At 52.5% G+C, this 14439-nt stretch overlaps 1 protein-coding gene across 1 annotated transcript; it reads right to left on the bottom strand.

Annotated features, from left to right (window-relative positions):
• Window positions 1-13323: 13323 nt before the first annotated feature.
• On the bottom strand, window positions 13324-13935 carry LOC103634219 (uncharacterized). Its single transcript, XM_008655799.1, has one exon. The coding sequence runs from the start codon at window positions 13933-13935 to the stop codon at window positions 13324-13326; it is 612 nt and encodes a 203-aa protein (XP_008654021.1).
• Window positions 13936-14439: the final 504 nt, after the last annotated feature.

Raw genomic sequence — 14439 nt, 5'->3', positions numbered from 1 at the left:
GGCGCAGCCAAGGGGCCGAGCGGGCGGGGTGGGGCGGGCGGCCGAACCGGCCATGGGGCCGAGCGGCGAGAGGAAGGGGAGGGAGGAGAGGGGAAGGGAGGAGAGAGGGAGGAGGGGGGGGCTTACCGGCGTCGGGGATCGACGGCGAGGGGCGGCCGGCGGCAGGGGGCGGCGCGGCAAGCAGGGGGCGGCGGCGGCTACCTAGGGCAGGGGGCGGGTAGGGGGTAGGGGCGGCGGCCTAGGTGGGGAGGGAGAAAATGAGGGGGGAGAGGGAGAGGGTTAGGGAATAAGGGAAAAAAGGGGGGGGCGGCTGGGCCTATTGGGCCCAAGGGGGGGCGCCAGGGGGCGGCTGGGCCGGCCGGGGTCGGCCCACGGCGCGGGAGAGAGAAAAAGAGGAGAGAAAAAAGAGAGGGAGAAAAAAGAAAGAAAAGATCTTCTCCACATTTTCGAAATCCGATCTTTCTACATGAATGCAATTGCGCTTTCAAAGCAATCAAAAGAAATGCAAGGTTCGGCATGGTGCATCAAACAACATAAGGTATTTAGGGTTTTTATACGTACGGGAATTCCAAACCGAATCCCGCTAGAACTTTGGAAAAGGTCAAGGTTTAGCGAGGGGAAAAAGAAAAGGAAAAGGTAACGCCCGAATTTTGGCGAGTAAAGAAAAGAAAAAATTCAACTGCAAAATTCGGGGCGTTACAAACCTATCCCCCTTAAAAGAATCTCGCCCTCGAGATTCAGGGTTGGCTAGCAAAGAGCTCCGGGTACTTGGCCATCAGATCATCTTCACGCTCCCAGGTTGCTTCTTCTTCAGAGTGGTGACTCCATCTGACTTTGCACATTCTGACGGTCTTCCTTCGGGTGACTCTATCTGCAACCTCAAGGATCTGAGCTGGCTTCTCAACGTAGGTCAAGTCCTCCTGGACCTCAAGACCTTCCACTGGCAACTGCTCTTCTGGCACACGCAAGCACTTCTTCAACTGAGACACATGAAAGACATCATGCACAGCAGACAAATTCTCTGGCAGACTGAGCTGATAGGCCACTTCTCCACGTCTTGCAAGAATCTGATACGGACCAATGTAGCGGGGTGCCAGCTTGCCTTTGACTCCGAATCTTCTGATTCCTCTGATCGGTGACACTTTCAGATAGACAAAGTCTCCGACTTCGAAACTCAGCTCTCTTCTTCTTGTGTCTGCATAGCTTCGCTGCCTTGATTGCGCTATCTTCAGATTCTCTCGGACCATCTTGATGTTCTCTTCGGCTTCAAGCAAAATGTCTGGCCCAAACACTTGCTTCTCTCCAGGCTGATCCCATTGCAACGGAGTTCTGCAACTCCTTCCATACAGCGCTTGAAACGGTGACATCTTCAAACTGGCCTGATAACTGTTGTTATAGGAAAACTCCGCATAAGGCAATCGCTTGTCCCATCCGGACTGATCTTGCAACGCACAGGCTCTCAACATATCTTCAAGAATTTGATTGGTCCTTTCGGTCTGACCATCTGTCTGCGGGTGATAAGCTGAACTGAAATTCAGATGCGTGCCCAAGGCTTCATGCAACTGCTGCCAGAAATGAGAGGTGAACTGCGTTCCTCTGTCTGACACTATCTTCTTTGGTACACCATGAAGACAGACGATCCGAGACATATACAATTCTGCCAATACTGCACTGTTGTAGTTGGTCTTGACAGGTATGAAGTGGGCTGACTTGGTCAAGCGATCCACTACTACCCAAATGGAATCGTAGCCGGCTCGAGTGCGAGGCAATCCGACTATGAAATCCATACCAATTTCATCCCATTTCCACTGAGGGATCTGCAACGGTTGCAACAATCCAGCTGGTCTCTGGTGTTCTGCCTTAATTCTTCGACAACTATCGCACATAGCCACATGCTCTGCGATTTCTCTTTTCATTCCGTACCACCAGAATTTCTTCTTCAGATCCTGATACATCTTCTCACTGCCAGGGTGAATCGAATAAGCTGTCTCATGAGCTTCCTTAAGAATCAACTCCCGAATAGACTGGACATTGGGAACACACAAGCGGTCTTTGAACCATACCGCACCTTCTGCATCTTCTCGAAAGTCTTTGCCTCTGCCATCTAGAATCAATCGCCGAATCTCACTGATCTTTTCATCACTCTTCTGCGCTTCTTTGATTTCGCGCTCCAAGGTAGGTTCCAATTCAACTGTAACTCCTCGCGAATTGTTCAGAAATCCGAGACTCAACCTGTCAAACTCCTTGGCCAACTCATACGGCATCGGACGAGCAACCATCAGATTGACTTGACTCTTTCTGCTCAAAGCATCTGCCACTACGTTTGCTTTTCCTGGATGGTAATGAATCTCCAACTCATAGTCTTTGATCAATTCTAACCATCTTCGTTGCCTCATGTTCAATTCTGACTGAGTGAATATGTACTTCAGACTCTTGTGGTCTGTGTAAACATCGCATTTCTGTCCATACAGATAGTGCCTCCATGTCTTCAGTGCGTGAACCACTGCTGCCAACTCTAGATCATGGATGGGGTAGTTCTTCTCATGAACCTTCAGCTGTCGGGACGAGTAAGCCACAACTCTTCCCTCTTGCATCAACACACATCCCAAACCTGTGTAACAAGCATCGCAATACACCGAGAAGGGCTTGTGCACATCAGGCAAGACTAGGACGGGCGCTGTAGTCAACTTCTCTTTCAGCGCTTCAAAGGCTTCTTGGCATTTCTGGGTCCACTTGAACTCAACCTTGTTGCCTAGCAACGCTGTCATTGGCTTCGCAATCTTCGAAAACCCTTCAATGAATCGCCGATAATATCCGGCCATTCCAATGAAGCTCTTGATTCCTCGAGCATCCGTTGGCGCTTTCCAGTTTAGAATGTCTGCCACTTTCTTCGGATCCACAGCCAATCCTTCCTTGTTGATTATGTGACCCAAGAACAGGACTTCACTGATCCAGAACTCGCACTTGCTCAACTTTGCATACAACTGGTGCTCTCGCAATCTCTGCAACACCATCCTCAAATGATCTGCATGCTCTTCTTTGCTTTGAGAATAAACCAGAATATCATCAATGAATACCACCACGAACTTATCAAGGTAATCCATGAATACACTGTTCATCAAGTTCATAAAGAATGCTGGCGCATTGGTCAAACCAAAAGACATCACTGTGAACTCATATAAACCATACTTGGTAATGAATGCCGTCTTCGGAATGTCCGAAGGTCGGATCCTGAGCTGATGATAACCTGACCTCAGATCGATCTTGGAGAACACACTGGCTCCTCTCAACTGGTCGAACAGATCTTCTATTCTGGGCAAGGGATACTTGTTCTTGATCGTGACTTCATTCAAAGCTCGATAATCGATACACATCCTTTTGGTGCCATCTTTCTTTTCCACAAACAAGACAGGGGCGGCCCAAGGCGAGGTGCTTGGCCGGATGTAACCTTTCTCTGACAGCTCATCAATTTGCTTCTTAAGCTCAACCAATTCTGGTCCAGATATTCTGTAAGCTCTCTTAGAGATGGGGGCGGTTCCAGGAAGAAGCTCTATAGCAAATTCAACTTTCCGCTCTGGTGGCATACCCGGTAAATCCTTTGGAAACACATCTGGGAATTCAGACACAACCTTGATACTCTCAATTGGGTCTGCTTCACTGCTATCAACAGCCATCTGATAACAACTTCCTTTCTTTGGCTCAGGCGGGACTAACTCGGTCACCACTTCCTCTCCTAGTGGGGACACCAACTTGATTGTCCTTTTATCACAACTGATAACTGCCTGATACTTATCTAACCAATTCATCCCTAGGATGACATCTATTCCCTGAGCACCCATTACTATAAGGTTGGCGGGAAACGCTATCCCCCTTATTTCCACACTTACATTTAAACAAATGCTATCAGCTCGAATTCTACCACCGGCTGAGTCAATTTGAATAGGGGTTGACATGGTAGTAGTTGGAAGATTATGTGCTTCTACCCATGATGCAGTAATGAAAGAATGTGTTGCTCCAGTATCAAATAACACTTCTGCAATATGGGAATCGACTGGGAACATACCTACTGTCATGTCGGGGGTCTCCTGAACTGCTTCAGCCTCCAAGTGATTCAATCTTCCATGATTATAGCGCTGCTGAGAGCGATTGCCTGCTCCAGGCTGAGACACATTCTGCTTTGCTGGGGCATTGGGGCCTGACTGCTGCTGGGCTGCCTTCTTCGGACATTGCATCACCCAATGGCCTTGCTCTCCACAGTGGAAACATGCCCTGTTTCCAACCTGAGCTGGTGCTGCCTGACTGTTCTGCTGATTTGCTGGGGCAGGAAGACGAGGTGCTTGCTGATTCTGCTTCTGAAACTGACCTCCTGACTGATTGCTCTGACGGTTCTGATACTGGTTCTGAGGGTACTGCCTTTGGAACTGCTGATACTGCTGACGCTGCTGAGGTGGACGCTGGTTCTGCCTGAACTGCTGAGGTTGATTGCCTGAGAAACGGGGACGGCTGCTGCTTCCAGGCTGGGGTCCACTGATCTTGCGCTTACGATCTTCCATCTCCTTACGCTTCCTTTCTGTCATGATTGCTCTGTCAATCAGGTGCTGGAATGTCGGGAAGGTGTGGTTCATCAGCTGATACTGCAGAGGGTCAACCAAGCCTCTCAGGAAACGGTACTGTCGCTTGGCGTCGGTGTTGACATCTTCAGGAGCATAGCGAGACAATTGCAGAAACCTGTCTCGATACTCACTGACAGACGATGACCCTTGCTTAAGGGCCAGGAACTCCTCCTTCTTCACTGTCATCAGACCTGCAGGCACATGGTACTGACGAAAGCTACCTCTGAATTCTTCCCAGGTGATGGTGTCGGGGTTGGCATGGGTGGCGAGGTAAGACTCCCACCATGACTGGGCTGCTCCTCTCAACAGACGGGGACCATACAGAACTTTCTCCCGGTCATCGCACTGAGCGGTATGCAACTCCCGCTCCACAGTGCGCAGCCAATCTTCAGCATCCATGGGGTCAGAAGAGTGAGCGAACGTTGGTGGATGACCTCTCATGAATTCAGCACGCTTGTCTCTAGGCATCTGAGGCATCTGAGGCTGGGGTGGTGCTTGCTGCTGCTGCTGCTGCTGCTGCTGAATGGCGGCCAGAGTCTGACCGATGGCTTGAACTGCCTGAGTCTGCATCAGAAACATCTGCTCAATCGACATCGGGGGCGGGGGCGGCAGGTGCTGCTGCTGGGGCACCTCATCCTGCGGAGCGGCTCGCTCCTGCTGAGCACGCCTTCCTCCTCTACGCCTGTTCTCTGACATCTGCAGAACGCAACCACACATCAGAACTGATCTGGCAAAGCTTGCAGCATAAGAAAAGAGTATAGAATTCTCCAACAGCACTGAACAGATGAGCATCTTCACTGATCTCCAACACAGACCACACAGCTTCTCAGATAAAGAGGAAAGGAGAATAATGGGTTTCCCAACTATATAACTAACTTTATTGACATAGTATGTAAACCAAAATGCAGGGGATACCCACACTCTGGTGACAATCATTACAAAGATCCAAACCAAACATAGTTCATCATGACAAACATAAATGCACAGGATATAGCAAACTACCCTGTCTAACTAAAACTAACTAAGACCGAGACTAACGCTAAGACTGAAGCTTCCATGTATATATTGATTTCATATTAATTACAAGATCCAACTCTAACGATCTATGGTTCTAGGTTTATCTTGGTCTTGCAGGCGGGATTGCCATAAGACTGGTGTCCACGCTGAGGTGAGCGGTACGGGTGCTGAGTCCCAACGGGAGCGGGGGAACCACCGTCCAGATAACGACGTTCCGCGCGCTCAGCCCGCAGCAGGGCGATCTCAGCACGAGCCCTACTCAGCTCGTCTAATGCATGGTCCAGCTCCGTGTTTAGCACGGCGGCTAGGTTGACTGTGCTGCTCAACCTAGGATTGCCCTCACCGACAGGTGAGACAATCACGCCTCCTGTGCTGCCAGATGAACGGCGGGGGTAATACTTCAGGTCAAGACCGTCAGCTGCCCCACCGAAAACCGAGCAGTAGTGCGAAAGCGCACGCCGTGCAGCATCTTGCATGGCTGCCTCAGCTGAGTCCCGCTCAGAGATAGAATAGTGCTCTGAACAGGCCTCTGCACCCTGGAGACTGTCCTCCGGGCAGCGCACCAAGCAAGTTGCCTCCCAGCGGTCCGGGTAGACCCCGCGACTATGCTGGTAGACCACACAGCGATACTCGACGGACCAAGTATGCCGGTCAAATGCCCGACGTAGCAGGGTGTCGAGCGCATCGTGGAAGTGACACCCGCGAGCAGCGTCGCGAGTGATGGGTCGAGCAACCCATCCTTCCGGCTCAGGGTTAGCAGAGAAGTCGGTGTCGTGGCTCGAGCTGCCGTCGCCATCTCCGTCGTCTGGGTCTCCTCCAGCAGCTACTCCAGAAGCTGGGGCGCCCAGTGGTGGTGCAGGGGGCGGCTCCAGAGAAAGCACAGGAGAGCAGCTCCTCACAGACTCTATCTCCTGGTGGAGCGAGAGGGAAGAGCTCTGCTGCTCCCGTCGTCGACGTTCCTGCTCCTCACGCAGGCGGTGGTGTAGTCTCTCCAAGTGGCTGGACTGTCCGACCACGGGACGGCGAAGCGGACGCTCAGCAAGACGGGAGGGTAAGAAGGGGATGACTGACTTTCGTGCAGTGTGTCTAAGTCGAGCCATCTACAAAAGACATCGCAAGCAAAAGGGTGAGAACAGAATTAATATGACCAGCAAGTAATGAATCATAAATAGATGAAGGATTGGAGTAGAACATAATTTTCAGCAAGGTATAATATATAGTAGAACATAGGTTTGGTCAGTAGGACCAACTTTTGAAGGGGTACCAAAGTCAAGGCAGGGACAGAGGTCTATAATCCTTAGAACGACCATTCTACTCTAGGTTAGCGGTCCTACAGTCAGCACGGCTTTGATACCACTTATGTCACACCCGGTTTTTAGAAGGTAAACCGAATGCGAACCATGTACGTGCCAGGATCAGTTATTCACGTACACAGCAGTTACATAATATGGACATCGTCACACAGTGCTCAAAATAGTATTAAAAGGGGAAATAATAGTCGATTACATCATACGTCTGAGACGTCCATATAGTTCTTACAATAAATCAAAGTGCGGAAAAGAAACGTAGATAACGCGGCCTTCACAGGCAGCCGACTGGGGGTTGCCGCTAACCCACACCTAGAACTCGTCGTAGTCTTGGAACTCCTGGAAGTCTCCTTCCACAGCTTCATCTTCGCCTGAGCAGTGGTTGCAATGCTGACAACCTGGGGGGGGGGTTTGGTGTGTAGAGCAAGGGTGAGTACACATCAACATACTCAGCAAGTATCCTGTTTGGCTGTAGTGGACTAGCTTTATGTGGGGATAAGTCAAGCAGTTGCTTTTAGTTGGTCAGGTTATTACTTACTAGTAGAAAGCCAGGTTTTAACATTAACCCAAGTTATTAGCCCAATGTATCCTTTCCAAACGGAAAGAATACCACTTACCAATACCATAATCATAACCGGAACCATCAATCTCATAACCATCTGTACCACAATGTCTCTGATCAAGTATCACTAATCTCTGGAGCTCCCTTGGCCGCTCATAACCGCGAGCACGGCTGATATATCAGTTTCATAACACTCTGCAGAGGTTGTGCACTTTACCCACAAGCCGTGATTCCCTCTCTGGCCCGGGCTTGCAAGACCCTTATTCACTCCCGAGGTGAATGGCCAGGGATTCACTACGAAGCCTTTACAAAGATTCCCCGGGGCTGTAGCCACCCGTTAGGTTTCCTAAATGCACCGCACTCCTCCCCAAGGGGCGAACCCAAACTTGGCAGAGCGAGCCGCATACACCGAGCCCCATTGACGGCACGACGGCTAAGTGAACTACACCCCGGATCCTCTAATTATTCAGCTAAGGGCACCCCATTCCACCCTCATGGTTGCACTGTTTTCCCGGGCGGTCATCCATTGAACAGGTCCTTACGGAGAGGCACTCGAGAAACCGCTCGAGTCCCCTTGAAAACCACAAGTATAATCATAAAGAAGAACGGGAAAACAGCGTATCATAGATAATCACATCATGTTCATTGATTAGAGTTGAGCAATAGCATCAGACTAAGTAGTAATAATCCGACCCAAATAGGTAAACAAGGACATGGATAACAAAAGCTAGTCAATCCTTAGGTATAAATGTGTAAAGCGGGAGGTGAATTAAAGAATGAATAGGACAGAGATAGGTCAAAGGACACTTGCCTCCACCAACCGACTGCTGCTCAGGGGCTTCTCCTGCGAATTCCTCGGGCTCTTCGACCGGATCGTTCTCTATGCGAGCGCAAACATACATACATACATCCACATACTTAATACAAAAGAACAGTACACCATACAAGATAACAAATAAAGCGAATATGCATCAAGTATGACATTCGATAACGCATTTGTTATGGCTAGAAAGAAACGGGAAAGGTCTCGCAGGGGGTTAAATCTTATGCACTAATGACACAATTGGTTTTTAACAAAATAATTCTGTTATATATATTTATATATACTGATGGAAACCTAATCACTTTTAGTTGATCAACATTGCACAGGGTAAACAATTAACTACGTGAATCAATAACATAACGGAATTTTAAATTAAACTTCCTATTTTCCCATAGCATGAACAGTGATTAGCCTACTTAAAATACAGTAATTATGATCACAGAAAGTAAATAAAATAAAAATAAAAAACATAAAAAAAAACAGAAGGGGGGGCGGTTGAACCGGCCCTAGGGCGGTTGAACCGGCCCTAGGCGGGGCGCGCAGGGGGCGGCCGAGCGGCCGAGCAGAGGGGGGGGGGGCGGGGCGGCCGAGCGGCCGAGCCGGCCGAGCCGGCCGAGCCGGCCATGGGGCGCGCGCGGGGGGGGGGGGGGGGGGCCGGGGGCGCAGCCAAGGGGCCGAGCGGGCGGGGTGGGGCGGGCGGCCGAACCGGCCATGGGGCCGAGCGGCGAGAGGAAGGGGAGGGAGGAGAGGGGAAGGGAGGAGAGAGGGAGGAGGGGGGGGCTTACCGGCGTCGGGGATCGACGGCGAGGGGCGGCCGGCGGCAGGGGGCGGCGCGGCAAGCAGGGGGCGGCGGCGGCTACCTAGGGCAGGGGGCGGGTAGGGGGTAGGGGCGGCGGCCTAGGTGGGGAGGGAGAAAATGAGGGGGGAGAGGGAGAGGGTTAGGGAATAAGGGAAAAAAGGGGGGGGCGGCTGGGCCTATTGGGCCCAAGGGGGGGCGCCAGGGGGCGGCTGGGCCGGCCGGGGTCGGCCCACGGCGCGGGAGAGAGAAAAAGAGGAGAGAAAAAAGAGAGGGAGAAAAAAGAAAGAAAAGATCTTCTCCACATTTTCGAAATCCGATCTTTCTACATGAATGCAATTGCGCTTTCAAAGCAATCAAAAGAAATGCAAGGTTCGGCATGGTGCATCAAACAACATAAGGTATTTAGGGTTTTTATACGTACGGGAATTCCAAACCGAATCCCGCTAGAACTTTGGAAAAGGTCAAGGTTTAGCGAGGGGAAAAAGAAAAGGAAAAGGTAACGCCCGAATTTTGGCGAGTAAAGAAAAGAAAAAATTCAACTGCAAAATTCGGGGCGTTACAGCCAGCCCGATTGATAGTTGATCGGTTTAAGGTCACTCTCCCCCTCCTCGTTGCAGCACCACGTGAAGACAACGGTGGACGATTAGCTTGCGTCCCGGAGCCAGATCCACTTGTAGGCGCCATGGATGAACTTTACTACTTTAGATTTGAGAACCACCTCCACCTATTTGAGATCAGTGAGACATCAACTGTAAAATATACCTCGGACTCGGAGTGCTAACTCACTAGCTCAGAGAGACAGAGACGCTACCTGGCTCGCTGCCACGCTGTTCGCTGCTTCGCTGGACGGCCGGGGCAACCAGTCTTGCTCGACGACGGCAGGGACCAGGGCAACCGGTCTTGCGATGGACGGCCGGGGCAACCAAAGTACCAGACGACGGGGCGGATCTAGCGCTGTCCGCCTGTCCCACGAGTACCAGACGCCGGTCGCCGGGGCGGAGTGGCCGGTGGGCGGTGGCGGCTTGACCGGCTGAGAGACAGAGAGAGCAGAGAGATGTTGAGACGTGAGGTGAGAGACGCCTGGGGGCTGGGGGCGGAGTGGCTGGGGGCCTGGCCGGCGGTCGGCGGTCGCCTGGGGGCTGGCCGGCTGGGGCTGCGATGCGTGATGCGTCCTTACTCCTGCAGTCCTGCGTGGCTGCGTGTGTGTGACTAGGGTAGTAGGGTTTCTGGACATTGGGCCGCCGGTTTCTTGTGGGCCAAAAGTGAAAACTCAAATTATTTCGGATATCCGCCAAGACCCGCGGGCACAAGATAAAACCCGTACCCGACCCGATTTAATCACGGGTCGGGTATGGGTGAGACCCGCGGGTTAAATTTCTTACCCGAACCCGAATCCGACGGGTCGGATATCCGTGGATATCCGAACCCGCGGGTAAAATTGCCATCCCTACTTTCAAGTGATCCGATGATCAACTTGAATACCATGGTCTTTTCCTTTAGAGTATGTTTCTCGTTTGCGAGGAATCTCCATAATTTGGAGTCTCTCGCCCTTACAATTGAGATCACAAAGAAAGCATAGAGTAAGGTTGGTGAGAGCAACACACACAATACTCAAATCCGCAGCACAACCACACACACAAGTCACAACTTAAGCTCGAAACACAACACACGGAGTTTGCAACTCAAATGGAGCTCAAATCGCTAACACTAAGAATCAAAAGCGTGGAGTCAGAGTCTGGGAGTCTTAGAATGTTTTGTGAAGGCTTGGTGTCATCCTTCATGTGCCTAGGGGTCCCTTTTATAGCCCCATGGCAGCTAGGAGCCGTTGGAGGCCAACTTGGAAGGCCAAACTTGCCTTCTGTCGGGTGGTGCACCGGACAGTCACTGTAGCTGTCCGGTGCGCGATCTCCTTCCTTATCTGGCGCATCCGACCGTTGGTCCTCGGGGTCAGTTGGCGCACCGGACACTGTCCGGTGCACACCGGACAGTCCGGTGTGCCCAACCGACCGTTGCTGCGGGCCACGCGTCGCCCGCAGATCGCGTGACCGACCATTGGCGCTGGCGACCGTTGGCTCACCAGACAGTCCGGTGCACCACCGGACAGTCTAGTGAATTATAGTCGTACGCCTCTGCATTTTTCTGAGAGCAGTCGGTTCACCACCGGCCAGCCTGGCGCACCGGACACTGTCCGGTGCACCATCGGACAGTCCGGTGTGCCTGGCCAGCGTTGGTGTTGGCTGCACACGGCCAACTCTTTTTCCTTTGCTTTTCTTCTTCTTTTGTCACTGTTTCTAGTACTTAGACAAACACATTAGTATACAAAATAATATACTAAGTCTAGAAACATACCTTATGCTTTGATTTGCACTTTTCACACATTTTGCACATAAGAACTTAATTAATGTGTTGGGCATCTAATCACCAAAATACTTATAGAAATGGCCCAAGGGCACATTTCCCTTTCAACTTTCAATGACTTCTGGCTTACGCACGAAGGGTGTCTCGGCATGATCAAATTGAGCTCTTTACCACCAGGTTATCCCCACCCTATTGGACGAGGTCTGTCGAATCATCATCGAGATTTAGCAGATGCCATAGGATTGGCTCGTGAAGCAGAAAGGCAGGAGGATCTCTTTCTTGCCAAGGTTGTCGAGGCCACGCAGTCTCGCCTGACTCACAACCTGCCTTGGACAGCAGGCTCTGATGCCTCGGTGAGCAATCAGTCGATAGCTCCAGCATATAGTAACCTTCCTGTAGCAACTATGGAGTCCAAGCTAGAAGGAGGTACAATGCTGCTAGTAGTTTCGCAAACTTTGGTGATGGCATCATCCGCACCACCCTATCATCATCATCTCAGCTCAATCAAGATGTCTGAACGTCGGGATTTCTAAACACCGAGAGAAGGGTCTCTATTAGCGCCTGTTTCATCTAGAAGTGCTAAGCGAGGATGAAGAGGATGATTCTATTGAGGAGGAGTCGACACTATCTGCTATAGCCATGAGTGGTCTAAAGGCTAGTCGTACAATGCATGTCATTTTGGTTCTAGGTGGACATCAGTCGGTGGGTTTAGTGGATAGTGGCAGCACCCATAATTTCATTAGCAATGCTCCTTCATTGTTGTAGGTCCAACAAATGTTAGGAACTAGACAACAGGTGCAGGTGGCCAATGGAGCTCAGTTACCATGTCTGGGCGTATGTTAGCCATCCAGTTCTATATCCAGGATCATTGCATCTTTGATTCATTCTTGGTGATTCCCTTGGAAGGATTTGATGTAGTTATAGGGGTACAATAGCTGCAGAAGTTGGGTGATGTCGATTGGAACTTTGATTCCCTCCAAATGACATTTTGATCATCATGTACATAGGGAGTGCCCCGCGGTCGTGTATATAAGGCCTAGGGGGACCCCTTCATTTTCATTTCATTAGCCCTTCTCCATTCGGAAGACACCACTTGTAACACACCACACATACAGACCCATCCCAAGAAGTAGGGTATTACGCCTCTCAAAGCGGCCCGAACCTACAGAAAATCGCTTGTCTCTCTCTCTCTTTCTCGTGCCCCTGGCACGAACCATTGAGCTACAATCAACAACACCGCCCTACCCAAAAGCACCGCAAGGGTATCCCTGGGTGTGCGGTCGAACACTAAACACCGACAGCGCCCGCGGTAGAAAAGGAGTATCAGCGGATTTGGTCGGGAAAGCAACGACAGCGACGGATCCAGCCATGAGGACGGTGATCTAGCCAAAGGGATGGTGGATCAGGCCGAGATGGCCACAGTAACGTGGATCCGGCCGGGAAGGCCGCGTCAGCGACGGAACCAACGAAGGCGACGAAGGAGGGAGTGCGGTGGGGTGGATCCAGCCGGGCAGGGGCCTGCGCTGGACTTGGCAAGGGGTGTTGACGGCATCGCTGATGGGAGAAGCTCGAAGGGTCGAGGTTGCACTAGGCCCAGCGATGGCAGCACTGCGGTGGCTGCATAGAATGTGCGAGGTGAAGAAGACCTGCGCGTGGCGGCGCAGATGCCGGGAAGGGCACTGCAATGGGGGCGTGTACGCCGAGGAGGGGCCGCCGGGCACGGCTGGCAGTGGCTAGGAGTGGCTGCCAAGGGAGGGTGGCGCGCTGGGGGAGAGGCGCAGCACTGGCGCGGGTCGGTAGCGGCGTGGTCTGGCCCTCGACTGCACGAGCACTCGCAGCCCCGGCTAGGGCGTGAGGCGGCGCAGAGTCCTGGAGGCGCGGTCGGGCAGATAAGGGGCGGCAGCGCCGCCGAGCAGAGGAGATTGGGGAGGACGGCCGGGAAGGGTTGGGCGTGTGTCGGAGGAGCAGAGCGGTGAGACCAGCACCGAGGCATCGCAACTGTTGACGAAGCAGTCATGGAAGAAGAGCCGCAGCGTGCCCGCCAGCATGTGTTGGAGCTCGAACGGTCGGGCGGCGGGCCTCTTGTCGTTGCCATTGCCGGTAGCGGACGCCACCGACAGCACCAGCAGTAGTGACGAGGCGAGCGGCACGAAGGAGAGGGCAGAGCGGAACAAGTGCATGGGTAGCAGGAAGTAGGCCTCGCCGGGCCGCAGCTCCTCGGCTGCCGCCACGACAGGGATCTTCTCGCCGATGAGCAGCACGTCGGCACGGCACACCAGGTGCCGCGGGTGCGCCTGCATTAGCTCCCGCGTCGTCATGGGCGGAGCGTACGCGCGCATGCTCCCTTCGCAGATCACTAGCCGCACCACCTGCAGGTGCGACGGCAGGTGCGGGAAGCAGGAGGCTGCCGGGGCATGCAGGTGCAGCGCCGGGACCAGGGACTTCCACTGCCTCATGGCTAGCTTGCTGCCCGCGCGTGCCGCGACGGTGGAGGCTCTAAATGTGGTGGGCTGAGCTAGGGCTGGCGGAAGAGAGGGAGGGAGCTGGAGGTGGGGGTCGCTACTGGGGAGAAGGGCTGCCCCGGGAGGGTTGGATGAGCCTCCCGGGGCGGCGGCGTGGAAGCCGGTGGTGGCTGGGAGGAGGTGGCGGCTGTGGGGTGGGAGGAAGAAGAAACTCTAACCCTAATCCTCTGATACCATGTAGAATAGTGAAGTGTTGTTGTATTGCATAGAGAAGATGTTACAATTATAGGTGTACATTTGGGTCGGGTCTAATGGGCCGGCCCAAAGCACGAAAAAAAGCACGGCCCAGGCACGGCACGGTCCAATATATCGGGCCAGGTTTGGGTCGAGGTCGCGACCCATGGGCGGGCACGAGCACGGCCCGTTTAAGGCAGGCACGAAATGGCCCATATAGAGGCACGAAAAGGCCCATATATTTATTAAAATCACACTTCATTC

The sequence above is a fragment of the Zea mays genome, chromosome 7 (genome assembly GCF_902167145.1).
Source record: "Zea mays cultivar B73 chromosome 7, Zm-B73-REFERENCE-NAM-5.0, whole genome shotgun sequence".
Taxonomy (NCBI): Eukaryota; Viridiplantae; Streptophyta; class Magnoliopsida; order Poales; family Poaceae; genus Zea; species Zea mays.
Note: the sequence above shows the minus strand (reverse complement) of the source record. Positions and strands in the feature narration are given on the sequence as shown.

Coding starts and splice junctions, on each gene's coding strand:
- LOC103634219 (XM_008655799.1), bottom strand. CDS start 13,935: ATGAGGCAGTGGAAGTCCCTGGTCCCGGCGCTGCACCTGCATGCCCCG.